The sequence below is a fragment of the Lygodium microphyllum genome, chromosome 21 (genome assembly GCF_053477565.2).
Source record: "Lygodium microphyllum isolate KBCC chromosome 21, Lygodium_microphyllum_v1.1.10, whole genome shotgun sequence".
Classification (NCBI taxonomy): Eukaryota; Viridiplantae; Streptophyta; class Polypodiopsida; order Schizaeales; family Lygodiaceae; genus Lygodium; species Lygodium microphyllum.
In genome coordinates, this window is record NC_141155.1 from 89,531,789 (window position 1) to 89,559,638 (window position 27,850).

General features: G+C 49.7%; 1 protein-coding gene across 1 annotated transcript in view; it reads left to right on the top strand.

The window, feature by feature from the left end:
• The window catches only part of LOC148018260 (uncharacterized), a 286,664-nt gene that overhangs the window by 122,295 nt on the left and 136,519 nt on the right, over positions 1-27,850 (top strand). Inside the window, exons 12-15 of the mRNA XM_087661879.1 lie at positions 11,874-11,987; positions 12,147-12,218; positions 17,101-17,203; positions 17,307-17,398. Of these exons, the coding sequence (XP_087518005.1) occupies positions 11,874-11,987; positions 12,147-12,218; positions 17,101-17,203; positions 17,307-17,398 (381 nt within the window). The remainder of the gene's footprint in view (positions 1-11,873; positions 11,988-12,146; positions 12,219-17,100; positions 17,204-17,306; positions 17,399-27,850) is intronic.

Genomic DNA, 27,850 nt, shown 5'->3' on the forward strand with positions numbered 1-27,850 from the left:
TTTCTATTATTGAGAGTTTTCAGCCCAAAAAGAAAGCCCTTAAAGAAGAGGAAAGTATTAATATACCTGTCACACAAGCTTCTAGGTGTTCCACCACTTGTCACACGTCATGACATTCAGCTGGACACTTGCCTTATGTTCCTCCACTTCCCCCTTTGCACTAAGCCTTCCCTTCTCCTATAGAAAGTGCTTACTTCATCTTATTCTACATTAGTTTTCATTGCTGTTTTAAAGGACAGTAGACTTGTAACTTTATTACAGCAACTCTTGTGGAATTCTTCTTTCATTTCAAGATAAAGGAGGAAGCCATATCAATGTGATGCTGATCAACCATGAAAAAAGAATGATTTTCCTTCTAGTCCTACTCTCAATTCGTACAAAAATTAGTTATTTTATTGCATAGTATGTATATGCATGCGATGCATGTGTACGTGCACTTCCTTTGCCTGATCTTTTGAGAGTGAGAAATACTTCTCCTCATTATCAGATGGGAGATGCCTCTTTTAGGGGAATATTTCTCTTCCAAATCAACTTACATGGGGTTAACAACATGGTTGGAGTGAAAAATAGCTACATCATAGAAATGTAAGGGTTCTTAGTGCCATTTGAGTGAAATAGGCAAAAGAATCCAATGAGGGGCTTATAGATCCAGTAGAGGAGGGTGTGATCTTGTAGGGTGAAGAATGGGCTATTCCTAGGTGTGACGGAGCATTTTTCTAAGCTCTTGTTGGTGGCACTAGTCTCCTTAGAGTTTCACCTAGACTCCATGAAGCGAGTACAAAGGGTTGTCTTTGCTCAATATCATTTTGCAAAAGGACTTTCATATGTCTAATTGCAATCCCAATGACTTCATAATGTGCTGGCTATGAAAGGCCTACAAGCTGATAACTATATATGTGTTGACCCCAATGATCATGTTAGCACTCAGAGTAGTGTTGCTTTTGGCTGATTGACTCCAAATAGAAATCTCCTCATGTAACGCATGCAAGGCTTGTCTCTTTGCAGTGAACAATCTTTAAAGTTGCTCTCCATACCAATAGAGCTGCTTTGCATCCCCAAGTGATAGTTTCAATGTCTTCTTGTGTATAACATGTGTTTGCAGCGTATTGAAAAAAACTTATACTACCATACATTCGTGAGACTCTGTTTTCAATAGAGTTTTTCTTTTTGTAAGTAAAATGTGGCTGATTATATAACTCAAAAAAATAGGTTACAATAGAGTGTTCCTACTCAGCAGACTAGCTGGAGCATGCATCATATATACAAGCCTCTCAAGGCGTTCTGGGGGGGATCGGGGCAAGAAGCCATGGAGGGGGGGGGGGGGGGGGTGTATCGCCATTTGGGGCTGCCTTCCTACATCATGAAAAACAGGTCTTGGTCGCCCCAAGTGTGCATGAAGTGCCATTGGAGCTCCTGATGAGCCCTGGACTCGCACTGCACTTGATCTCATTGGCTATAGAGGGAGTGGATGATGGAGGTCCAGAGCTCTGCTAAGGTTGCCTGTACTGAAAGTCTCTCTCCGCCGAAAGCCTCCTAACACCGTGCCTTGCAGGTATGCCAACCAATAAGGCTCCCTATGATCTCCCATATCTCAAAACGGTCTGCTCTGGGCTCCAGCACCTGGCCAATGGGTAAAGCCTCTAAACCCACCACTGCACACGATGCTGCCTCGATGATGAATATCGTGTCTTGCATTCCGACCTCATACAGAAGGTGACGGCCTTGGCTGACTCCCTGCCAGCAGAAATCTCCCCATGAGATACATCCAAGGCTGGATGCTATATGGCGAAGGATGTGGCATACTCCTCTCCACACAAGCTGTGCCACCTCACACTTCTAGAGGTAGTGCTTTCGGGTTTCTAGAGGCTGCTGTGTGCAACGCTTACAACCTTCCTCCTTCTATACCTGGGCAAGCCAGCTTCCCTCCACCAAGCCTCCATGTGCCAGCAGCCATAAAAAATACGATACCTTCCTCAGCCTCCAGCTATCCCATAGGTGGCGCCAGAAGGACCATCAAAAAGGCTCCATGATGCTGTGCTCCGCCTAGTGCCTACTAAGTGACGGCACCCCAATCTATATCCTCTTGCATTAGTACGTGTCTACCAATCCTGGCGGTATACTCCAAGAACCTCCGTGGCTTCTTGGCGACCGCATTAGCTGGTCATAGCCACTCTTCCGGATCCCACTTCAGCTCATCAAGTGGCCTGCCCTCCCAGATCTAGAAGCGCCACTCCCTGAGCTCCTGCCAAAAGACAAAAGGGTCTAGTTGCCATGTCTTCCCCTGAAGGCCAATCACTGGGATCCTTTCCATGAAGGGACAGCTATCCCCTCATCTTGCTGTCCTGTGTCAAGACCCAGACGCCCACCCTCGTGTATGATGAAGGTCCCTGGTGGAGCGTCGCCCACTCTACCTGCCACCTGTAGGGGGATGCCTGCTGGTGAAAACTTGGCTGCCCATACCTTCCCGGGCTCTATTAGCTCTCGTATTGGGGGAGCAAGCCACTCCTAAGGTATTGTTGCATCTATCTCCCTTCTCCTCAACTCCACTCCTCTCTGGCAGCCTGATACTCGCTACATCACCTTCTTGTCCACCATACTGTACACCTCCTGCCATGTCCTGATGGTACGAGCCAGGCCAGCCTCCCAAGCAGCCCACTGGATGTGGGGGCGCTCACCAATCTATGCCCCTTCCTGATTCCTGACTTGGGGATTCCAGATCACCGACGGATGGTCTATCTCCCCCTGGTAGCCTGGGGGGGTTTGGATTAGGGAAGGCCCTGCCACACGCGGAGCAAGTTGCATAGAAAAGGTGATCTGGGCTGACGTGAAGATCCATCTCAGGGACGGCCTCCGCTCCCTGCCAAGCCTCAGTCTACAATCCTGAAAAACCTCCTGCAATAGGATCTTCCAGGTCTGCCCTGCCGGTGTGAGGCCGTGGACAACTAGCTTGCCCAAGAGGGCCATACTCTAATACTCTGGGTCTATGATCCCAAGCCCTTCCTCTAACCGATGCCATATGATGGTCGCCCATGCCACCTTGGCCCTGGAATCCCTGGAGCCGTCTGACCCGAACCAAAGGAAGTTCCGCACTAGGCAACGAAGTTGTACTACACAAGATGAGAAGAAGCACCAACACAAGGCGATGTATCCAGCCGTCACTAGGAGGACCTGGTTTTTTTTGCAAGTAAAATGTGGCCGATTATATTACTTTGAAAAACTGATAACAACGGAGTACTCATGCTCAATAGACAAGTTGGAGCTGATGAAAAGTCACTGATATGTCATATATATGAGCCCCTCTTAAGGCGGTTTGGGGGGGATGGGGGCAAGAAGCCATGGAGGGGGGGTGTATCGCCATCTGGGGTTGCCTGCCTGCATCACGAAGAACAGGTCCTGGCTGCCCCAAGTGCGCATGAAATGACATTGGAGCTCCTGACAGGCCCTGGACTCGCTCTGCACCTGATCCCATCGCTTGTACTGAAAGTTTCTCTCCGCCGAAAGCCACTTGACACCGTGCCTTATAGATATGCCAACCAGTAAGACTCCCTATGATCTCCCATACCTCAGAGCGGTCTGCTGTGGGCTCCAGTACCTGGCTGATGGGTATAGCCTCTAAACCCACCACTGCGCATGACCCTGCCTTGACAATGAATATCGTATCCTGCATCGCGGCCTCATACAGAAGGTGACGGCCCTAACTGACCGCCTGCCAGCAGAAAGCTCCCCAAGAGATACATCAAAGTCTAGGTGCTATGCGGCATACTCCTCTCCACACGAGTTGTGCCGCCTCACACGACCAAAGGCAGTGCTTTGGGGTTTCCATAGACTGCTGTGTGCAGTGCTTACAAACTCCCTCCTGCATCTGGGCAAGCTAGCTTCCCACCACCAAGCCTCCATCTGCCACCAATCATAAAAAATACGATACCCTCCTTGGCCCCTAGTTGTCCCATAGGCGGCGCTAGAGGTCTGTTAGAACGGCTTCGTGATGTTGTGCTCCGCTCAGTGCCTGCTACGTGATGGTGCTCAATCCATATCCTTCTACATCAGTACGTGTCTGCCAATCCTGGCGGTGTACTCCACGAACCTCGGTGGCTTCTTGGCGACCATAGTGGCCGGCAAAAGCCACTCTCCCCGATCACTCCAACTCATTAAGTGGCCGTTCTTCCTAGATCTAGAGATGCTACTCCCTGAGCTCCTGCCAAAAGACCAAAGGGTCTAGCCGCCATGTCTTCTCGGTGAGGCCAATCACCCGGATCCTCTTCTATGAAAGGATAGCTATCCCCTCATCCTACTGCCCTCTCTCAAGACTCAGACGCCCCCCCTCCTGCACTGTGAAAAAGGTCCCAAGTGGAGCACCAGCCACTCTTTCTATCACCTATAGGGGGATGCGTGCTAGTTAAAACCTAGTGGCCCATACCTCCCTGGGCTCTATTGGCACTCGTCTCGCAGGAGCAAGCCACTCCAGAGATATTGCTGCATCTATTTCCCTTCGCCTTAACTCCACTCCTCTTTGGCAACTTGATACTCGCTGCAGCACCTCCTCTTTCACCATCCTATACACCTCCCGCCATGTCCTGATGGTACGAGCCGGGCCGGCCTCCCAACGTATGGCTGCCTCTTGGCAGATTCTGCTCGACTCAGCTAGGACCTCTACAACTTCCTCTGCGATCTGGTTCCTCCTACCCCCCTCTCTGGTCCAAATCTGCTTTATTTGTGTCGTCATCTCCTCCCTCCTGTAGATTGAGTTAGGGATCCGACAAGATCATGAGTCTAGGGCAGATGGTGGGAGATCTAGTGTCAGGAGAACCGGGCAATGATCGGACAACGTGCTGCCCGCCAAGTGCCCAATCTGGCCTCCCCGAGAACCTCCTTACTCTCCCACATAAAACCTGTCCAACTGCTCCAACAAGACTCCACCTAGCCACCTATATCCCCAAGAGAAGTCAAGCGACCTCTCCCTCGTGTGGAAGGCAGGGTCTCTCTAGGCATCGCGTGCTCCTATTGCCAGTAGAAAGACCTCGCATGCCTCCTGCTCCTCCCTGGCCATGCCCTGGTAGTTTCTCCCTCTGCCATGCTGGTCCTCCAAAGCCTCTAGGTATTTGAAGTCTCCTCCAATAATCTAGGAGTCCACCTGTGGGAGTCCTTCCGTGATCTCCACCTAGAACCTGTTGCGTGCCCTAACCTCTGTAGTGGCATAGATATTAAGGACTCCAAGGCACGAGTCCCCAATATCCAATCTGATCCATAGTGCTCTTCCTGCCACTATCGTCCTGTGGTCTCATACACAAGCGGTAAGACTCGGACCAATAGAGGTGCATACGGCTCCACTCCTGTGGGCACCTATGGCGTGCTCCCACTAAGTGTGCGAGCTGCCTGGGAGTACCTTCCCTACGCACTGGGCTTGGGTGGGGGTGAGCTTATGCTCCTGTAGAAGTAAGATGTCTATCCGTCTGGCAAGGGCAAGAAGCACCTCTTGCCGAACGATCAATTTCCTAGAACCACGTGCCCCATTGTAGTGGAGGCTATTCACATTCCAAGCAAGGTGTAAGCTCATGGGGAAACCTGTGACTGACCGAACAGGCATCTGTTCGGTGTGGAGGTTGCTGATGAAGAGGAGAAGCTATGAGGCATGCAAGTATGCTTTGCCGCTGGTTTGGATGGCGAGCTCCAATCCCCCATGGTGGCCCTCGGCTGGACCATAGGGTGATAGATGTTCCAGGTGGTACTATCAATGCATCTATCAGCCATGCTAAGAGTTGGTACTCTGTGCATTGGTAGAAACGGGCCGTGTGTGCCAGGGGCCACTCGATCACATCCCTAGGAGCTCTCCACTGTGGAGGGGCTCGAAAGATAATGCTGAGGTGAGGGACCTCGGCACCGGCCCACCAGTTAATACCCATCATGCACCCACGCCACTGCTGTGTAAATAGTGCTAGTCCTTCTTCTCCCATCCACTAGAAGGTGTGGTCCGCTAGTTGACTCTTCAACTCTTTCTCTATCTGTCATTGTCCACTCCCCTAAGTGAGAGGACTGAAGAAAAAAGGCGTAGTTTGGTCCATCCAGTGGTGCTAGTAGATGGACATTGCCCCTCCTTGACTTACGAACCACGAAGATCCCCACCTCTAGAGGTAGTGGAAACTCTTTGCGCTCTGCAACTCTCAAGTAGGACCATGGGCCATTGCGGAAGAACTCCTGTGGGAATAGGTGTGCTTGTCTCAAGAACGTGTGACGGGCAGTAGGGGTGGATGAGCTGGTGGTTGTATGGGAGGGGGAGGACGGCTGGTGCAAGGAGGATGTAGGCGTGTGTGGCTCATAACCTCCTATGGGAGGAGGGGGGAGGGTTTGGGGGGAATCACCTTAACCACGTGCGGATCAGGGGGGGTGCTCGGTGCGGGGGGTGGTTGGGGGAAGGATGATCGAGGGATGGTGGGATGGACGGAGGTACATGGTGGGTGTTGGGGGGGGGCTAGTGGCCTTGGAAATGGGGGACTATGGGCTAGGGTTAGTGGGGGGGGGGGGGGGGGGCATGGCATGTGGTGGGAGGTGGGTATGGGGGCTGCGGAGACTGAGGAGAGGTAGTCTGTGCCGTGGGTGGTGGATGTGGGGGGCTGCGGTCCTGCCGGGTGGGGCAGGCAGGGGGCTGTGGAGTGCTCTGTCGAGGGGGGCGTTGCTCGCTCACGTGCTCCTTGCTGCTGATGCTGGGTCTGAAACGCTGGCTATGCCCCCCTGCCATCTCTGTCTCTGTCGTCTCTGGACCCGTGCGAAGCCATCAGCGTCCACCTATGGGTCTCTCAGCGGAGCCACCTTGGCTCCGAAACACGTGCAACCTGCTGCCTAATGCCCAAAGTCGTGGCAGCTCACGCACTGCCCTGGCTGCCCCGTCACAATGACCTGCTGCCTAAAGGAGTGCCCGCCCGCCTCAATCTCTAGGAACTATGGGATATTCTCGACCTCTTTCACTGCCATCCATACCTTTGGGACTCCTGCAGCAGTCATTGCATCCGCGAAGGACGCGGAAAGGATAGTGCCGAAGAGCCGTCTAAAGTCGTCCACCAATTGGCGATACTCTATCGCCAGGCCGGGGAAAAGAAGGGTGACTGGGTGCCGAAGAAACTTATTGTGGAGTGCAAATGCCTCCATAGTAAAGCCACTGTACCAAGGGACGATGTATATGACCCCGTTCGTGGACGCATATGGTGAACTGGGAGGCAACTTGCGAGTTGCGTCTCCTGAGTTGAGCCTGACTATGAAAATCCCTTGGCCCATTAGGAACGCCTCCATGATCTACGCTGTGGCTATGCGCAGCGTGGAGTGAAGTCAGTCCCAAAGTTGGGCCCTGGCTAGGGAATGTTCTACTACCTGACCATAAATTGTTGTTTCCTTTGGCTCCAGCTTCTTAGCTCGGACGGCTAAGAGCTGCTCCTCAGAGACGACGACACGCAAGGTGTTTGACTGGGGGGCACTTGCTGGTGCGCCGGCGTCTGACCAAAGGTTTCCATTGCGCGTCCCTTCTGAGAAAACTACTAATCACGTCCCGGTGCTACCTGAGGGGGGGAAGTTGCTGTAGATAGAGGGAACAACTGGAGGGTGGGGGGGAACAATGGCGGGGGGGGGGGGGGGGGAGAGCTACTGTTTTTGGCAGGGGGGTATTGGACACTGTGGACGGAGGCAATGTGCTAGGGGTGGAGGGGACATCAGGGTGGGGGGTGGGTATGGTAGGATGGGCAGCGCGGGGGATGGCAGGATTGCGTAAGGCAGGGGCAGTGCGGGGGTTTGGCAGCGCAAGGGGGCTGGGCAGGAGCAGCTGGGGTGGAGAAGATTTGGGTGGGCGGGAGCAGGCGGGGTGGGTAGGAGCAGGCGAGGCGTGGCGGGCGGCAGGGAGCAAGAGTAGGCCGTGCGAGAGGGAGCAGGATAGGAGCAGGCGGAGCAGGAACGGCGGGCAGGGCGAGCGTAGGAGTAGGCGAGGCAGCCACGAGCAGGCAAGGTGTGTGCAGGCAGGCTACGGGCAGGAGTGGGTGGGGTGGGTGCCAAGCGGAGGTTGGCACAAGGGTATAGGCGGGCTACAAGCAAGGGCCGCGGGGCGGGCGCCAAGCAGAGGTTGGCACGAGGGTACAGGCCGGGGCGGGGGCAACAGTGGTGACGCGATGGGCAGGGAACCGTTTTAGGAGGACCTGGTTAACCACCAGGGCTCGGCCGGCTAGTGAGAGGTGATGAGCCATGCTCCAGTAGCTCAGCTTCCTCCAAATAGAATCGAGGATTGGAAGAAACTCCTGGGCGGGAGTGATGTCGAGTCCCACCTGGAACCCTAGCTACCGGACAGTCTGCCCTCTGCTCACCCATCTAAATCCTAGGTGGACACCCCACTCCATGTTAGAGTCCAGGTCTGTGAAGAAACCAACCAGCCTCAATCTCTCCAGCATCAGCTCATCGTTCTCTATGTAGAGTGATGTATCATTTGCATACTCTGAGTCTAACTCCTCAGTCTCCTCTCTCATTGGAAGTCGGAGGCCACGTAATCCGCTCACACGTGACCTGAGGAAGTGGGACATCGTCTCTGCAAAGAGTAGAAACAGGTACGGGTCCAGGGGGCAGCCCTGCCGTACCGATCTCTCTAACCGAAACTCCTACCCACGCCTACCACCCATGAGAACCCTCCTGGTGGCCGATCTGTAAATTGTAGAGATCCCGTGAATCCAAGCCTAGGGGAAACCCAACCTCACCATGGTGTCCTCTAGGAAGTCCCAGTCCACCCTATCATAAGCTTTCTCAAAATCCAAGAGTAGTACAGCTAGTCTCTGCCCATTGTGTTGAGCCCACTCTGTCGCCTGAAAGAAGGTGAATACATTGTCCAGGATGCTCCTATCCTGGACAAAGCCTGTCTGTGTCATGGATGATGTCTAGAAGAGCGGAGCGTATTCGCCTGCCAATTATCTTTGCCAGTGCCTTATAGGCCACTGATAATAAGGTGATCGGTCTCCATTGGGAAAGCTCCAACCGGTCTCCCCCTTTGGGGAGAAGACTGATAAGGCTTCCTGAAAGACTCCCTGGCATCTGTCCTGAAGTGAAGATCTCCTATAAGGCCATCAATAGGGGGTCCTTCACCACTTCCCAGGAGGTAGTGAAGAAGGCCTTAGAGAGGCCATCCTCTCTTGGGAATTTCTGCCCGTCCTCTGTATGAAAAGCCTCCTCTAGTTCCTTCTCTACGAAGGGGGTTAGGAGGGAGCATCCGATCTCCTCTGAGACGAGGGGCGGGATATGAGCCCAGACCTGCTATCTTCATCGCTGCCCTCTAGTTGAAGCTGTCTCCTACTGGAGCAGGTGATTGTAGTAGTCGGTGGCAATCTCCATGACCTTGTTTGGGCTAGAACGATTCCTCCCATACTGATCTCAAAGGCTCTTTATCTGCTCAACTGAGCTACGAGGCTGGTGCACCTGGAAAAACTCCTTGCACATCGTGTCTCTATTCCACGTTGAGAAAGCTGTTGAGGTGCGGAAAGAGAACTCTGAGCGCCTATCCTCTAGGCCAGCAATAGCAGTTCGCGGATGCACCTCCTGTGCGTGGAGGGTGGGATCCCGTGGTGCCTCCTGAAATAATCTCTCTGTGGCTGCAAGGTCCTACCAAGGTGCTCTCTCCTCCTCCTAGCTTTGTTGCCTAGCTTGTATGGTTGCCTCTTGGCAAAGTCTGCTCGACTCGGCTAGGACCTCTGCAAGCTCCTCTATGATCCGGTCCCTCCTGCCCCAGTCCTTGGTCCAAACCTGCTCTATCTGTCTCGTCACCTCCTCCCTCCTATAGATCAAGTCAGGGATCCAATAGGATCGTGTGTCTAGGGCAAATGCTCTGGGATCTAGTGTTAGGAGAACCGGGCAATGATCGGACAACGTGATGCCTACCAACTGCCCAATTTGGCCTTCACGAGAGCCTCCCCACTCTCCCACATAAAACTTGTCAAAACGCTCCAATATGACTCCACCTAGCCGCGTGTAGCCCCAAGAGAAGTCCAGCGACCTCTCCCTCCTGTGGAAGGCATGGTCTCTCCAAGCATCAGGTGCTCCTACTACTAGTAAAAAGACCTCCCGTGCCTCCTACTCCTCCCCAACCATGCCCTGGTAGTTTTTGGCTCTGCCCTGCTAGTCCTCCAAAGCCTCTAGGTTGTTGAAGTCTTCTCCAACAATCCAGGAATCCACCTCTGGTAGTCCATCTGCGATCTCCACTCAGAACATGCTGTGTGCCCTAACCTCCGTATGGGCATAGACATTGAGGACTCCAAGTCGTGATTCCCCAATATCCAATCTGATCCATAGAACCCTCCCTGCCACTATCGTCCCCGGGTCTCATACACAGGCGGTGAGACTCGGGCCAATAGAGGTGCATACACCTCCACTCCTGCCGTGGGCACCTATGGCGTGCTCCCAGTAGGTGTGCAAGCTGTGCGGGAGTACCTTTTCTACCCGCTAGGCCTGAGTGGGAGTGAGCTTGTGCTCCTGTAGAAGTAAGATGCCGATCTCTCCGGCAAGGGCATGCTGCAGCTCCTTCCGAACAATCAACTTCCTGGAACCACGTGCCCCATTGTAGTGGAGACCATTCACATTCTAGGATGCAAGGTGTAAACTCATGGGGAAACCTGCAACTGACCGAGCAGGCATCTGTTCGGTGTGGATGCTACTAATGAGGACGGAAAACTATGGGGGATGCAAGTATTCTTTGCTGCAGGTCTTGATGGCAAACTCCAATCCCCCATGGTGGCCCTCGGCCAGACCATAGGGGTGATAGATGCTCCTGGTGGTACTATCAATGCATCTATCCGCCATACTAAGAGTCGTGACTTTGTACATTGGTAGAAACTGGCCGCTTGTGGCACGGGCCACTCGATCACATCGCTTGGAGCTCTCCACAGCAGGGGGGGGGGGGCTTGAAAGATAATACTCAAGTGTGGACCTCGGCACCAGCCCATTAGTTAATCTCCATCATGCAACTAGTTCACTGTTGTGCAAAACAGTGCTCGTCCTCCCATCCATTGGGAGATGTGGTCCGCCACCTGGCTCTTCAACTCCTCAATCTTTGTTGTCGTCCTATCCGGTGGTGCTAGTAGATGGACCTTGCCCCTGCTTGACTTACGAACCACGAAGATCCCCACCTCTAGAGGTAGTGGGAACTCTCCACGCTCCGCAACTCTCAGGTAGCACCATGGGCCACTGCAGAAAAACTCCTGTGGCAACAACTATGCCTATCTCGGGAAGGTGTGACAGGCGGCAGGGGCAGATGAGCTGCTGGCTGTGTGGGAGGGGAAACACTGCTGGTGCGAGGAGGATGTGGGCAGGCAGGCAGGCAGGGGGAGGGGGGAACTGGCGCAGTCGACAGTTGAGACAGGGGGGCAGTGTTGCGTCGTGATGGTGGGAGTCTCCTTTTCAATAGAATAATTAGTTTTCTTGGTCGAAGAAAGTCCTGCTGTTAATGTGGTCCTGTGAGCCTACCTTAATGAAAAAACCACTCTTGCTGCTGAACTCACATAGTACTCGAATAGGATTGTTGGGTGCACCCACCAAGAGCAAACACACTCCCAGATCTGTCTTTGGCCCCCAGAATTTCGTTGACAAATACTGGAATGTTAGATAGACAAGTCCATTTTCACATGTTCATATTCAGTCAAATCTCTTGTTTTATGTATTTTATCAATACATATCACATCGTTTTTTTTCCAATATTGTATACAATTTTAATGTTCTTTTTGCTTCAATACAGCATCTAAATATATATGTGATGTTTCATGTTTGGCACATGTGAGGAGAGTACAAGGGGTACATCACATCTTAACCTGTTGTTGAATTACCTTTTGCTGCACAACTGAAAAATTGGTTGTCTGCTTCTTCTCTAGATGCAACTTATTGTGCAAAATATGGAAAGTATTGAGGATAGCTGGATGAAACGATTGCTGAAATTCGAAGATCGATGCTCAGATTGCCTCTACTTCCATGAAAAACATTTAAAGGTGTGAGGATTGAATGACTTCAATGTGCCTATGTCTGTTGTTCAGAAAGCCAGTCTCCGGCACATAGGGTGATATAAATATAGCCACATATGATTAAACAATATTGAAAGCTACAATCTGTTGTAAATTATGGATCACTTCTGTCATCTTTGTGAGCAGAATGCAAGCAACGAAGCTTCAAAGTGGAGACTGGAACATGACCTTCTGCAACAGAAGTGCATAAACTTGGAGGTAATTCTGAGAAGAAAATGTGGATGTTTTTTACATTGACCCATTTAACTCTTGAGATGGACTTTAGGTTAGAGGAAAATGTGAAACCAAAGAATCTGTTTTAGGCTCTAAGATAGTTTCAACAATCATGTTGTGAAACTATATCTGATTGAGATAGAGTCATTAGTTTTGGACCGATCCTCAATATAATTAGGAATGTAACAGCGGGCCAGCCAGACTTATTCTTCCTAGAATTGTGAATCACAGCTCTTCTTTATACTTCTGCTGGCTTTCGCACGATGTATATAGGTATGTGCACACTTTTTTTTTTTCTGAAACCAATGTTCCAGCTTAGCTACCCGATGCTGTTATTTACACAACAAACGTAATACCATAGGTCAATTCAAACTAGTCCTCTTGTACTAGTAAGCTTCTCACAATTCTCAACAAACCGATGGTGGGTAGGAATTGAAGACAGGCCAAAGAGAAAACGGTTGCGTATGTCCTCCGTCGCTGCTGCTGACGCTGTCGCACCCCCGCGCTGCCTCCTGCTACTCTCACCCTGCCCTCGTGGAGCTCTGCGTGCCCCCTTTTCGCCAGGCAACTGCACGTCCTCTCCCTCCTCGCCATTGTTCCCCCTGACATTCGACCCCTCCTCTCCAAGTTGCCTCTTGACCTCTCTCTCAATGACTGCGCCAAGGTACCATGCACACAAACCACAGAAGAAAGAAAGAACAGTTATCTAGACTGTTGTGAGCCGTCGCCAGTCTCCAGTGACCCGCTGCCAACCTGTGATAGACGTCGCCTCCATTCCTCTATTCCGGCATCTGCTACCCCGCCTACTCCACCACCAACGCCTGTAAATAGTGCCAGCCCAAAGTAATCGATCCCTGTTGCTCCCTCCATTCACAACAACATTCCCCCCGGTATCACAGCAGCTAGCTCAGTAGATCCTCAATAGTGACGCGCAATGGAAACCTCTAGTCAGACACCGATGCATTCTGCGAGTGCCTCCTAGTCAAACACCTTTCGCGTCATCCTTTTTGAGGGACAGCTTTTATTTGTCCCTGCCACAAAGCTAGAACTGAAAGAAACAACATTCTTTGGACAGGTCGTAGGACACTCTCCATCTAGGGCTCCTAGCTTTGGGATTGGCTTCACTCCACGCTACGCATTGGTACAATGTAGATTGCAAAGGCAATTCTCATGGATCAGGGGATCTTCATGGTTCGATTCACCTCCGCGGATACAGCCCGTGAGCTAGTGGATAGCTCACCTTATGCCTCCACGAAGGGAGGTCATCTATATGGTTCCCTGGTATACTGGCTTCATAGTGAAGGAATTCATGCTCCACAACACGTTTCCTAGACACCCGGTCACCCTTCTATTCCCCGGACTCGGTAGAGTATCATGAATTAATGGAGGACTTTGGATGGATTTTGGGCATAGTTCTTTCTCCCTCCTTCGCGGATGTAGTGACAGCCGCAAGAGTCCCGAAGGTACAGGTGGCTGTGAAACATACAAAGAACATACCTAAGTTTCTTGAGATTGAGGCAGGCAGACACTCTTTCAGGGAGCAGGTTATTGTGACAGCGCAGCCTGGTCAGTGCCTGTGATGCCACAACTTTGGGCATCAGGCAACAGATTGCATGCGTTTTGGAGCCAAGGCGGCTCAGTCGGCAGACGCGCAGGTGGATGTTGATGGTTCTACACAGGTCCAATGACGATAGAGAGGGAGATGGTAGGGGGTCCTTAGTCAGCTCGTTAGACAGCCGTGGCAGCAGAGAGCAGGAGGGTGGGCGATGGGCCCCCGTCAGAGCACCTCAGAGCAGCCCCCCTCATCCCACCCAACACGATCACAGGCCTCCACCTCCACCACCCACTAAGGTGTCACAACCCACCCCACCCGAGATCCCCCATACCCACCTCCTCCTCATGGATTGGTCCCCGACCCTATCCCACAACTCCTCGCATTCGGGGCCACTCACCCCCCCTCACACCCGCCTCATACTTCCAATCACCCCACCATCCCTCTCTTCCTCTTCCCCACCATCTTGCCCACCGATTAGTCCCCCCTGATCCTCACCCAGTACATGTGAACCCCCCCCCCCCCCCCCCCCCCCTATTCCCCACCTTTGCACAAGGGGTGACAAGCCTCACATGCCCATATCTTCTCCCCCCCCCCCCCCCCCCCCCCCCAACAGCCACTAGCTCTTCTGGCCCAATCCTTGTCACACTTTCCCTCGACGGGCGTAGTTGCTCCCACAGGAGTTTTTCCGTAGTGGTCCGTGGTCCTATTTGAGAGTTGTGGAGCGCACAGAGTTTCCACTATCTCTGGAGGTGGGGATCTTCATGGTCCGCAAGTCAAGGAGCGGAAAGGTCCATTTACTAGCATCATCGAATGGACCAAACTATGCTTTCTTCTTTCAAACCTCTCATTTAGGAGACTCGAAGATGACACAGATAGAGGAGAAAGTGAGGGGCCAGGTTGAAAACCACATCTCCCAGTGGATGGGTGAAGGAGGGCTAGCACTCTTCTCCCAGCAATGGCGAGGGTGCATGATGGACATTAACTGGTGGGCTGGAGCCAAGGTCCCACATGTAAGCATTATTTTTTTGAGCTCCTACCCAATGGAGCTCACACCAATGGATATGATCGAGTAGCCCCTCGCACAGACTGCCCACTTCTACCAGTGTACAGAGTCACGCCTCTCAGCCTAGGCTAATAGACGCCCTGGTGGTACCACCTAGAGCATCTATTACCCCCATGGTTCGCCTGAGAGCCACCATGGGGGAATGGAGTTCACCCTTCAGGCCTACAGCCAAGCGCATTCGCATGCCCCATAGCTCTTCTTCTTTATCAACAACTTCCACATGGAACAAATGCTTGTTCAGTTAGTCACAGGTTTCCCCATGAGTCTATACCTACCATCGTGAAACGTGAACAACCTCCACTACAGTGGGGCATATGGTTCTAGAAAATTGATTGTTCAACAAGAGCTGCAGCTTGCCCTTGCCGGACGGGATCAACATCTTACTTCTTCAGGAGCACAAGCTCATCCCCTCCCAGGAACATTGAGTAGAGAAGGTACTTCCAAGCAGCTCACACACCTACTAGGATTACTCCATCGCCGGCCACGACAGTAGTGGACGAGTATGCACCTCTATTGGCCCGAGCCTTACTGCCTGTGTACGAGACCACAGGACGATTGTGGCAGGGAGGGTCCTATGGATCAGACTAGATTTAGGGGACTCATGCCTTGGAGTCCTCAATGTATATGCTCCTACTGAGGTTAGGGCCTACAACAAGTTCTCGATGGAGAGTGCAGCAGGACTTCCAAAGGTGGACTCTTGGATTGTTGGAGGACACTTCAACAACCTGGAGGCCTAAGAGGACCAGCAACAAAGTAGAGGCAGAGATTACCAAGGTATGGTAGGGGAGGAGGAGGAGGCATGAGAGGTCTTTCTCCTCGCAGTAGGAGCAGGTGATGCTTGGTTGGACCCAGCTTTTCACAGGAGGGAGAGGTTGCTGGACTTCTCTTGGAGATACAGGCGGCTCGTGTGGGCGGCTCGTGTGGAGCGGTTGGATCGGTTCTATGTGGGAGAGTGGGGGTGCTCTCGAGGAGGCCAAGTAGGGCAATTGGTTGGCACCACTTTGTCTGATCACTACCCAGTCCTCCTCGCACTTGATGCTCCTGCATCAACCCTTGACATGCGATCCTGTCGGATCCCTGACCTGATCTATAGGAGGGAGGAGGTGAGGAGGTAGATTAAGCAGCTGTGGACTAGGGAGTGGGCCAAGGGGGACGCGATCGTAGAGGAGGTTGTAGAGGTCTTTGCCGAGTCGAGTAGGATATGCGAGGAGGTAGCCCTACAAGCCAGGCAGTAGAGTTGGGAGGAGAGAGCACTCTAGGGAGACCTAGCAGCCACTCAGAGACTACTCTAGGAGGCACCAGGGGATCCCACTCTCCACACTGAGGAGGTGCGCGTACGGGCCCTCGCCGGTTAGGCACTCTGAGTTCTCCTTCCGTACCTCAACAACCTTTTGGGCGCAGAAGGGGGACAAAATGTGCAGGGATTTTTTTTAGGTGCATCAGCCTCGCATCTCAGGAGATCAGATTCGTAGCCTCCATGATCAGTACAGGAGCATTCGCTCTCGCCCAGATGAGGTGATGGAGATTGCCACGGACCTCTACAGACAGCGTTTTTAGTACCTGGCAGTCTCCGCCAGAGTACAGTGTTGTAGACTGTTGAGTTCCACGTGGAACCCTAGATATTGGACAGTCTTTCCCCTGCTCACCCATCTGAACCCCAAGTGGATACCCCACTCCGTGCTAGAGTTCGCATCTGTAAGAAAACCAACCTAGTTTCGCTAGTTGATTTTCACTCCAGCTGCAGTGTAAAATACCTCCAGAGCTAGTCTCACTCTCTCCAACATCAGCTCATCATCCTCTAAAAAGAGCGGTATCATCTGCATACTCTTAGTCCAGTAGCTTGGTCTCCTCCCTCACCGGAAGTTGAAGGCCACATAGCCTACTCACACGTGAGCGGAGGAAGTAGAGGATGCCACCATGTTTGGATGAAGTGTGGAGTTGCATCTTTATAGGCACGGTTGTTGTTATTTTAGGAAGAGAGGCAGGATAGGGGTGGTGGCAGCCTACAACTTGGGAGAGAGGGAGGGAGGAGGCTACAGGCTAGTGTGGGAGATTGTCAGGAAGGGTTCTTGGATGAGATTAATTTTGCCTTTGTGTCTCCAAATACTTTCAATAAAATATTCTGGCTATCCATAGTGTTCATGTCGATGATCCAGCTGTGCTAATTTATCCTACACTTACATTTTTATCAAAAGAGATGGTGTATTGTTAATTCTATCACATATCTTCTGCACTGATGAAATTTGCAGAAAAAACTGATCCATACCTCAACTCTTGAAGCTGAAAATCTTTGGTTGCAAGAGAGCTTGGTCGAATTGAGGAATCAAAACGAAAGGACTCAAAAAGTAGTTAGTAAGAGTTTTGACATTAACGACTTGAACATGTGCTGTACTCACTTTGATGTATGCAGTTATATGCCCTTTCCCCCTAATAAATGACAGTATGCTGAATGCAGTTGCCCTGCGATCTGAGATGGAAGCATTGCAGCATGTGACAGCTGAACAAAGGTCAAAGGGACAAAGTGAGCCGGTTTTGGAGAAGGAGAAAGTAAGTCAATATGAGAAATACGTTTACTCACTTATAGGTATGAGAAAAGCAAATTGTATGAATCAGCATGAGTCCCGTTCTGGTACAATGTGGCTTCTATTGCTGGTACAATAATCTAAATCCGATTCAAAAAAGTTATTGTGAAGATTGTGTCTGATGTTAGAAGATTGAGAAATATTTTTTAACTGTGAAATTACTTCTTGATTAGTTAAAATGATTAGAACAGAGCTGCACTCCTGGCTTGCAGCTTTATGAGGTATGTCTGTTGGACATGGAGGGAAGTGGAAGCCCTATGGGCACAGGGAACTACAATCTCATTTGGCAATGGTCCTGTGCGAGAAAAGGGACTGGGTGACCAGTTATCCATAAAAATGTGTTAGATAGCCAACTGTATGATAGGAATATCAATAACAACATATGCAGAGGTCTCGATGTGACAGAACATGATATGATTGTAGTTCAAGGCACTGCCTGGATCCACAAATGCAGCTATTTCCTTTTGAAAGGTGTAGACATATTAATTATGTATAAAAGTTTTAGGACTACTAGCTGAAGTAGGAGGACCACTTTCGAGGAGACCGATCGCCTGTATCCTGCCAACTTTCTAATGGAAGGATCATAAATCTGATATCCACATGTAGTCTAGATGTATTCAATGAAGATCTGATGCTGGAACCTAAGACTCCAGCTTCCCATTCATTTCTGTGAAAATGACATTGTAGTCTAAAACTTGGAAGTGGGCAACTAATCACTCTTTCCAAAGAAATCATCATAATGAGCAATACCTGTAACAGCTGATGTAGGAGAGCAATTGGAGATGTATACTGTAGTGGCCATACATTTCCAAAGCAATCATCCACAATCAATATGGGGTAAATAGCCTTAACAACAATGGAATCCACATGGGGCCATAGAAATCCATGTGTACTGGCCAAAGAGCAGTAGTAGCTTGATTAGACGCTTTGGCTGAGAAAGGTTATGTATCCTACCTACCTCCTATGCTATGTGAGACGAGATTTCATAAGGTGCACCCCATGTCAAAAGGCCTCATAGTGCAAGTGGCGATATTGAGCATGCCATAGAACCGCCAAATTTGAGGATGTAACTAGTGCAAAGGCTGTGATGTTATATACCCCAATATCATGTAAACGAGTTTAGAGAGGCCTCACGCTCAATTAGAACATTGGGGCTGGTAAAGATCGATGTGAGACCTTGCTAGTGTAGTGATAGAGGAATGGCGCTCACACTGAGATTTGGCATTGTAGAGTTGTCATCCTGTTGAAGGTCACTTAAAGGCCCATTCTCATCTAGGCACCTATTTCCCAACTGCCAAATCTAGTAGGCACCCAAATGAGGATAAGTCATGATGGGCACTAGGCATTGACAATTATCAGCACTTCCTGTTTAGACATTGGTAGTTGTGAGATGGTCTATGTGGACTTGACCGATGCTTCGCTCCCCTCTTCAAGGCATCTGCAATCTCCTTTTTTTTGTGTATCCTTGTTAAGTATCCTTGGCCTTTTTGCTGGTGCCCTTATCCTTGGATGATTAATTTGCTTTAGATCTTGCTTTCATTGGCTGTGCTTCCCTTGGACTTGTGACTTCTAAGCTTGGATGTAGTGGTGCTTGATATCTTACAGCCCTGTTTATTTGTGCTTGACTCTTATCAATTGGTCTTCACGTGCAACCAAGTGTGTCATTTTATGTTCTCTCAAGGTCAATTGATGGAGCGTTAGTAGGAAAGAGTTAATGAAGATAGTAGTATAAACTGGGTGAGAAGTTATCAAATGCACCTACTCCATGTGGTCTAGGGCTGGCCTTGATTGGGGGGTCCCAAAGGGATAGGCAAGGGTCAAGGGTGGGAGCCTTTGGCCTGACGGTATAAGGACTATTCATGGAATTTTTCTTGGACTATCATATGTTATATACGTGGGCAGTGACTGATGGGTCAGTCGGGATTGTGTTTGGTGAGTCAAGGCAAACCACCCATGTGTGTCTACGACTACTTGACCTCCAACGTTATATATACATAGGCAACGCTGCCCTCCAATATAACATAGCCATTGATCACTTATACATTTTGCATTCATTGTCCTCCATGGCCTCTAGCTTGTGCCATGGACCTCCAACGTTATATATACATAGGCAACGCTGCCCTCCAATATAACATAGCCATTGATCACTTATGCATTTTGCATTTATTGTCCTCCATGGCCTCTAGCTTGTGCCATGGAAGAAGAATCCTTCATATTTATATTGGAAGCCTTCCCGTCCTTTGTGGGATGTAAGTGGGGATACTTTATCCTTTGTATGGTTGCCTCTCTTGCAATGACATCACTTCTTGGAAGATAGGTGCTTCTTTTTCTTGCTCCTTTTCCTCCTTTTCTTTCTTACCCTTTTGTTTCTCCTTTCCTCCTCCACTGGAATATGCAATGAAGGTGATTGTCCCTAATCCACCAAATGTCTCTATATGTGGAGACTTGGAGGGGGGGGGTGGCGGGGGGGGGGGGGGGGGGGGGGTGGCGGGGCGTAGCAGTGGGGGTGTTGGGGAGGAACATAAAATTACACACTTGGTTGCATGTTGAAGACCAATTGATAAGAGTCAAACACAAATAAACGTAGGGCTGTAAGATATCAATCACCACTACATCCAAGCTTAGAAGTCACAAGTCCAAGGGAAGCACAGCCAATGAAAGCAAGATCTAAAGCGAATTAATCATCCAAGGATAAGGGCACTAGCAAAAAGGCCAAGGACACTTAACAAGGAAGGATACACAGAAAAAAGGAGATTGCACTTGAGAGAGAGACGCCTTCAAGAGAGGAGCAAAGCATTGGTCAAGTCCACATAGACCATCTCACAACTACTAATGTCTAAACGTGCCTATATAATCAAGGAATGTGACTATCAAGTCCCAAGAAGCCACTACTTGTCATAGGAAGCCAGCTATAACTGAAATAGCTCCATCTTGTGGATGTGATTCCTCATGGTAGCAAATTTGGTGGTAGAGATCTGTGAAAGCTGCATCTCCAATTGTAGCTGATGAAAGAAAGTACAAACCCCATAGAGAGTTTCAGCTTGGTCAACACTTGTGCAATAGTAGGTAACTCCTTCACATGGACTGATGCATTGGCCTTGTCCTGTCAATCAGCCTAATCCTCTAGATCTCCATTGTAGGTGTCAAGAATGAACTTGTCCTTTGCCTTCCATAATGCACAGTTGGTGCCATCCAGCTAATGAACATGTAGAATGTAGGGAGTTTAAGAACATCCGCAGTTGGTGCAAGCAGAGATAAATGAGGCTTTGTTGTCCTCACCACCATAGTTAGTCAAAAAGTAGAGGTAGAAGAAGATCCTTTATGAGAATTCAAAGAAAACCAATGAAGAACTTAGATAGATGGAGGAGGCTGAAGCATGATCAGACCTTGCACATATGTAGGCCATAGTTGAAACAAGGGGACTGGAGTGAGGAGGGAGATAAAAGAGGTCATGTGCAAATGAGTGATAACCCAAATGATAGTGGGTGCTTAGAAATATGCAGAGTGACCTAAAGTAGCCCAACATTGCGAGCATAAAACACAAGGTTCTTGGATATGGCGGAACAACCTTGACTTTTACAATGATTAACCATCAATTGTTGTTATTGTTTTGAAAAGGTGAATCTTCAAGCAAGTGCCACTCAATATACATAGTTGCTAAGGGTTTTTGAAATGGGTAGTATGAATGGGGTTAACCTGCCCAAAAGATCTTCCTTGTTCTTCCCCAATCTCAGCATGACCTCATAGAATCCTTGGGAACCTGTAATTCTCTCTTCTACAGAATCGTCCTGCAAGATGGATGTCATCCACTGCCAAATTCAAGAAAGCACTGGAATTAGGCCTGCAAAAAGAGAATGGCTCCATCCTCATAAAAAGCAGAGGACTGCAGCACCTTTTGCATGTCCACATGGGCATCCATTGTGGGAGATCATGATGATTATACTCAACATATTCACCCATTGTCAATGGCCACTCTTTGGTTATTCAAATTCTATGTGAAGGGAAGGTTCTATGGCTGGTGGGCCTCTATGCATCTATTGATTCTTCATCTAGACGGGATTTGTGGGTCTATCTAGAGGCTTGTTTGTTTCTTGGTGGACTAAGAGTGGTAATGGGAGATTTCAATATGTGTTAATCATTCACAGTCTATCTCCGAGAACTCGATAATGGATGCACCTAAGAACCGTGCATGGCATAATTTGAAATGCCTGTTCTGAAGCACAATTTGGTCGTGGCTTTGCTCGTCAGATTCAGTTTTTACTTTTCAGCCAGCACAATATTCTGCCACATGGTCTCGCTTGGACTGCAGGTAGCTTCGCCAAGCTGCTGAGGCCTTGGTCCACTCTTTACTACTTGATTCCAGAAATCAATTTCTACTACCATTAGCTACAAGGTTGAAAAATCTCATTCAGCAGTTCCAGTTGAGATTGTACTAGCAAGCCAAGTTGCAAAGCTCAATTGAGAATTTACAAGATGCTTCACGTCATTCACATAAATTTCTCCAGGCTTGCATGGCTCTCTTGCTTAAGAGAATATGATTTGAACTTCAACATGCACAAGAATAGATGGTTATGGATTTGCAGTCAATTGTGCATATGTTTAAAGAGTACTTACTCGACCTTCTTGGCTGCTCGTCTCCTTCTACTTAGTAGATTACCCAAGTGTGCTTGGCTTTCTATGCCTTGGTCAAGGACCAAGTGCCGCCAAATATGCATGATGATTTGGACAGAGATATTCATGAGGAAGAGGTCATGGATGTTTTGTTGCATTTGCCTAAGAAAAAAAGTCCATGATGGGATGGCTTGACTAATGAATTTTTTGAAGCCTATCCCGGTAGTTTGGCGAAACCCTTGACGGCCATGTTTTAGCAAGCTTGGGAGACTAGGATTATGCCTACCTCATGGAAGGTGGGAGTCACTAAGCTGATTCCAAAAGTGTCGTTGCCCTCGATCTTGGAACATTGGTGATCCATTTCTTTGATGGGGCCTATGTATAAAATCTTCTCTAAATTCATGGCTAACGGCCTCCATAAGCTCCTCCCTAGCCTTGTGCACCATAATTAGTATGGATATCAAGGGCAAGAATATCTTGCACGATGTCCTGAATGTTCAGATGATGGCTATTGACTATGCAAAGCACTCTAAGCAAGAAGTAGTGTTGGTTCAATTGGATCTTGAAAACGCTTTTGATTACTTGGATTGGTCTTTTATAGCAGACCTTATGCATGTTATGAGTTTTGGTTGTTTGATACACATGGTCAACACTGATGCCTCTTCGTAGGTCATGTTGAATGGGGGGTTCACTGAGCCATTCACTCTTGTGTATTCCTTCAAATAGGGCTGCCCTTTGAGCCCCTTGTTATTTGCCCTAGCGACCGATCTAGTCCTCTCTATGCTATCTCATTGGGTGGATATAGGACAGCTAACTGGTATTTCTCTTCCCTTCGGCGAATATTTTGTGGGCCAATCATTAACAGATGACACTCTCGTGATTCTTAAAGCAGAAGGTAACCTCCACAAGCCATTGGACGTATGGAATCTCTTTGGATAGGCCTCTAGCCTTAATATCAATGCAGCCAAATCCTTCCTCATTAGCTGTATTGAATGGGATTTGTAGTCTTTACAATGGCACGGTATGGTGATTCCTTGTGGCAATGTTGTGAGGCATTTGGGCTCCCCCTTGAGTGTTGATGTTCAGCCCAAGCCATTGTTACAGTGGACTTCTCAAATATTGGAGGCTAAGTTTCTTTACTAATTGCAAGCATGGCCTTTCCACATCTGCCTTAAAGTAGCATAGTCCATTATGCTCCCTGTGTTCACTTATTTTCTGCCACTCTTTGCCTTGGATTGCATCCACCTTGAAGGTTCTTATTGAAAACATTCACTTTATGCTGTGGAAAAAGTATACTTTGCATGTTGATATCTCGTGGATCTCTTAGAACCATGCTTGCACACCTAAAAGTATGGGTGGTGGGGCCATTCTAGATGTGCACACTCACATGGTTGCTCTTTGATGGTCTCTCTTTCGTACCATGTGCCCTATCAACACCCGTGGGTCTTTGTTTACCTATTCTTTTTGGAAGAGCGGGGTGTGGTTCATGGTACTACAACCATTTAGAGCATGTTCTTAATGTTGATGCTCCCTTTTCCTCATATTCCTCCTTACTAGTGACTCAGCTAGTCTGCTCGTGGAAGTTGATTCTTCAAAAGGCCAAGTGCCATCCTGTGGAGGATCGCTTGGTTGCTAACTCTTTTTAGATTGAATTGTTGGCGGTGTTCAAGTTGATTTTGTGGGATGGAAAGCAAGAGGATCATCCTAAATTTAATCATATGGAGCAACTCGTCTTATCTTCTGTTTTTGATGCCAGGAGGGTGAGCCACAGGGGTTTGATGTCTTTTCAAACCGCTAGGAGGCTTTTTTGGATCCCTCGATGCTATAGACATGATGGCATTGCAGCCTAGAGAGGCCTTCCCTGCCCTTGTTTTTGATCATCCATGGCAAGACTAGGACCTTGCTGATTGACTCCTTTTGGAAAAGGCTTCAGCTAATCAAGTGGTCAGCAAGGACAATACTATTCGGGGCTTGCATAAAACTCATGATCGATGGAAAATGACTGCCATGTAGGGTTGGTGACTCCATACAAATGTGAAGTTTTCCTTTGGCTTGTCATGCTCGGTGGGCTCTCTTGCCATGGCACTTCCGAAATGCCGAATTTACACTGGCAACTCCTTTTTTTTGTCTCACCACTGTGGAGTCTTCTCGCATTGTTTTCTCTTGTGCCCCTTGCCGTAGAGAATCTAGACCCTTTTTTTATATTTGGAGGGTTGTGGTTGGTACATTGTTGTGTCCCTTTGATGAGGTCTTTGGTTGGCCCAAATAACCCACTTTGGCACAATCACATATGAAGATTGTGTTTCATTTTTTATATTGTCTGGAGTGCAAAGACACCTTGCTCAGGTGAAAGGGATTATACATTGGCACTAAATCCTATTCAACACACTAATCTTCTTTCCAAGGAGGACTTGGTTCCTTTGCATACGACAATTTCAGATGCTTCTTTACTATGACTTTTGTATTGTTTTAGTCATCTAGCTTTTTGTACTCTTGTAATCACTTGATATACTATAAATACTCGTTATGAGAAAAAGAGAGGATAGCATATATATAGATATATATCCCCCTTGACGCCCTAGCCCCCCCATGACGTGCTACGTCCCCCCTTGATGCCTTGCTCCCCTCGTGATGCGCTGCATTCCCCCCCTTCTCGCCAAGCAACCACACGTCCGCCCCCCTCCTCGCCACGGTTCCTCTGTCACTCGACCTCTCTTCGCCTCCAAGCTGCCTCTCGACCTCCCTCTCGTTGACTATTGCCAACATGTAGTGAGCAACTGTCACCTGTGATAGATGTCCCCTCCTTCCATTTTGACATCTGCTACCTCGCTTGCTTCGCCACCAACGCCTGTAAATTTTGCCAGCCAAAGTAATTGATCCCTCTTATTGTTGCTCCCTCCATCTGCAGTAACATCCCCCCCCGGTAGCACAGCAGCTAGCTCTGTAGTCCGCAGGAGGGACGCACAATGGAAACCTCTGGTCAGACTCCGGTGCATTTTGTGAGTGCCTTCCAATCAAACACCTTGCACGTCATCCTTTCCAAGGAACAAGTCTTAGCCGTTCGTGCCACAAAGCTGGAACTAAAATAAACAGTAATCTTTGGTCAGGTCGTAGGACACTCTCCATCTAGGGCCCAACTTCGGGATTGGCTTCACTCCACGCTACGCATTGGCACATCGCAGATTGTGGAGGCAGTTCTCATGGGTCAAGGGATCTTCATGGTTCGACTCACCTCCGCAGATGCAGCCTATGAGCTAGTGGATACCTCACCTTATGCCTCTACGAAAGGGGTCATCTACATGGTTCCCTGGTATAGTGGCTTCATAGTGGAGGAATTCGCGCTCCACAACAGGTTTCTTATACACCTGGTCACCCTCCTATTCCCCAGATTGGCGGTAGAGTATCGGTCAGTGATGAGTGGAGGACTTTGGACAGCTCTTCCACACAATTCTTTCTGCCTCCTTCGCAGATGTAGTGACAACTACAGGAGTCCCGATGGTACGGGTAGTTGGGAAAGATACAAAGAACATACCTAAGTTTCTTGAGATTGAGGTAGACAGGCACTCCATGCAGCAGGTTATTGTGATAGGGCAGCCTGGTTAGTGCTTGCGATGCCACAACTTTGGGCATCAGGCAACGGATTGCACGCGGTTCAGAGCCAAGGCAGCTCAGCTGGCAGACCAGCAGGTGGATGCTGACGGTTTCACACAGGTCCAACAATGATAGAGGGACGGTAAAAGGGGCCTCAGGCAACAAACCCTAAGACACAACTACAACAGTAGAGCACAGGAGGGCAGGTGAACCCCCCTCAGCAGAGCACCTTGCAACACCTCCAAGCTCGTCCCACCCTACAGGATCACAGGTCTCCACCCCCATCACCCAATGAGGCATCACGGGTTATGCCACCCGAGATCCACTAGCCCCCATACCCACCCCCTCCTTATGGATTGCCCCCCAACCCTATCCCACAGCCCCCCCTTTTAGGGCCACCTGCCCCCCATCACACCCGCCTCATACTTCCCATCACCCCACCATCCCTTAATCTTCCTCTTCCCCACCATCTACCCCGCGGATCAGTCCCCCCTGATTCTCACCCAGTACATGGGACTCGCCCCCCACCCATCCCCCCCCCCTTCCCACTGGGGGTGACGAGCCTCACACGCCCATATCTTCTCCTCACCAGTAGCCTACACCCCCCTCCCCACACAGCCACTAGCTCATCTGGCCTAGTTGCCCGTTGCACATTCCCTCAACACGCGCAGGTGCTCCCACATGAGTTTTTCCACAGTGGTCATGGTCCTATTTGAGAGTCGCGGAACGGGGAGAGTTTCCACTACCTTTGGAGGTGGGCATCTTCGTGGTCCATCAGTCAAGAAGCGGGCAAGGTCGATTTACTAGCACCACTGGATGGACCAAACTATGCTTTCTTCTTTTAAACCTCTCATTTTGGAGACCAGACGACGACATAGATAGAGGAGCAAGTGAGGGGCGAGGTTGCGGACCACATCTCCTAGTGGATGGGTGAAGGAGGGCTAGCACTATTCTCCCAGCAATGGCGAGGATGTATGATGAACATTAATTGGTGGGTTGGGAGCCAAGGTCCCACATGTGAGCATCATTTTTCGAGCCCCTACCCAATGGAACTCACCGATGGATGTGATCAAGTGGGCCCTTGCATGAGTTGCCCACTTCTACTAGTGCATAGAGTCATGCCTCTTAGCCTGGCTAATAGACGCCTTGGTGGTACCACCTAGAGCATCTATTACTCCCATGGTCCGCCCGAGAGCCACCATGGGGGAATGGAGTTCATCCTCCAAGCCTGCAGCAAAGCGCATTTGCATGCCCTATAGCTCTTCTTCTTGATCAACAGCTTCCACACCGAAGAGATGCCTGTTTGGTCAATCACAAGCTTCCCCATGAGTTTACACCTACCATCTTGAAATGTGAACAACCTCCACTACAATGGGCCACCTGGTTCTAGGAAATTGATTCTTCGGCAGGAGCTCCAGCTTGCCCTTGCCGGACAAATTGACATATTACTTCTTCAGGAGCACAAGCTCACCCCCACCTAGGCCTATCGGGTAGGGAAGGTACTTCCATGCAGCTCACACACTTGGTGGGAGTACTCCATCAGTGCCCACGGCAAGAGTGGAGGCGTATGCACCTCTATAGACCCAAGCCTTACCACCTATGTGTGAGATCACGAGACAATTGTGGCATGGAGGGTCCTATGGATCAGATTGGACTTAGGGTACTCATGCCTTGGAGTCCTCAATGTCTATGCTCCTATGAGGGTTAGGGCACGCAACAAATTTTGGATAGAGATTGTAGCAGGACTTCCAGAGGTGGGCTCTTGGATTATGGGAGGAGACTTCAACAACCTGGAAGCCTTAGAGGACCAGCAGGGCAGAGGCAGAGATTACCAAGGTATGGCTGGGGAGGAGCAGGAGGCATGGGAATTTTTTTTCCTTGTGGTAGGAGCACGCGATGTTTGGCGAGACCTAGCTTTTCACAAGATGGAGAGGTCGCTGGACTTCTCTTGGGGATACAAGCCATTGGACGGAGCTCTGTTGGAACGGCTGGACCGGTTCTATGTGGGAGAGTGGGGGTGCTCTCGAGGAGGCCAGGTAGGGAAATTGGTTGGTACCACCCTATGTGATCACTGCTCGGTTGTCCTCACACTTGATTCTCCCATTTCAGCCATTGGCACGCGATCCTATCAGATCCCTAACTCGATCTACAAGAGGGAGGAGGTGAGGAGGCAGATTGAGCAGCTCTAGACTAGGGAGTGGGACAAGAGGGACCA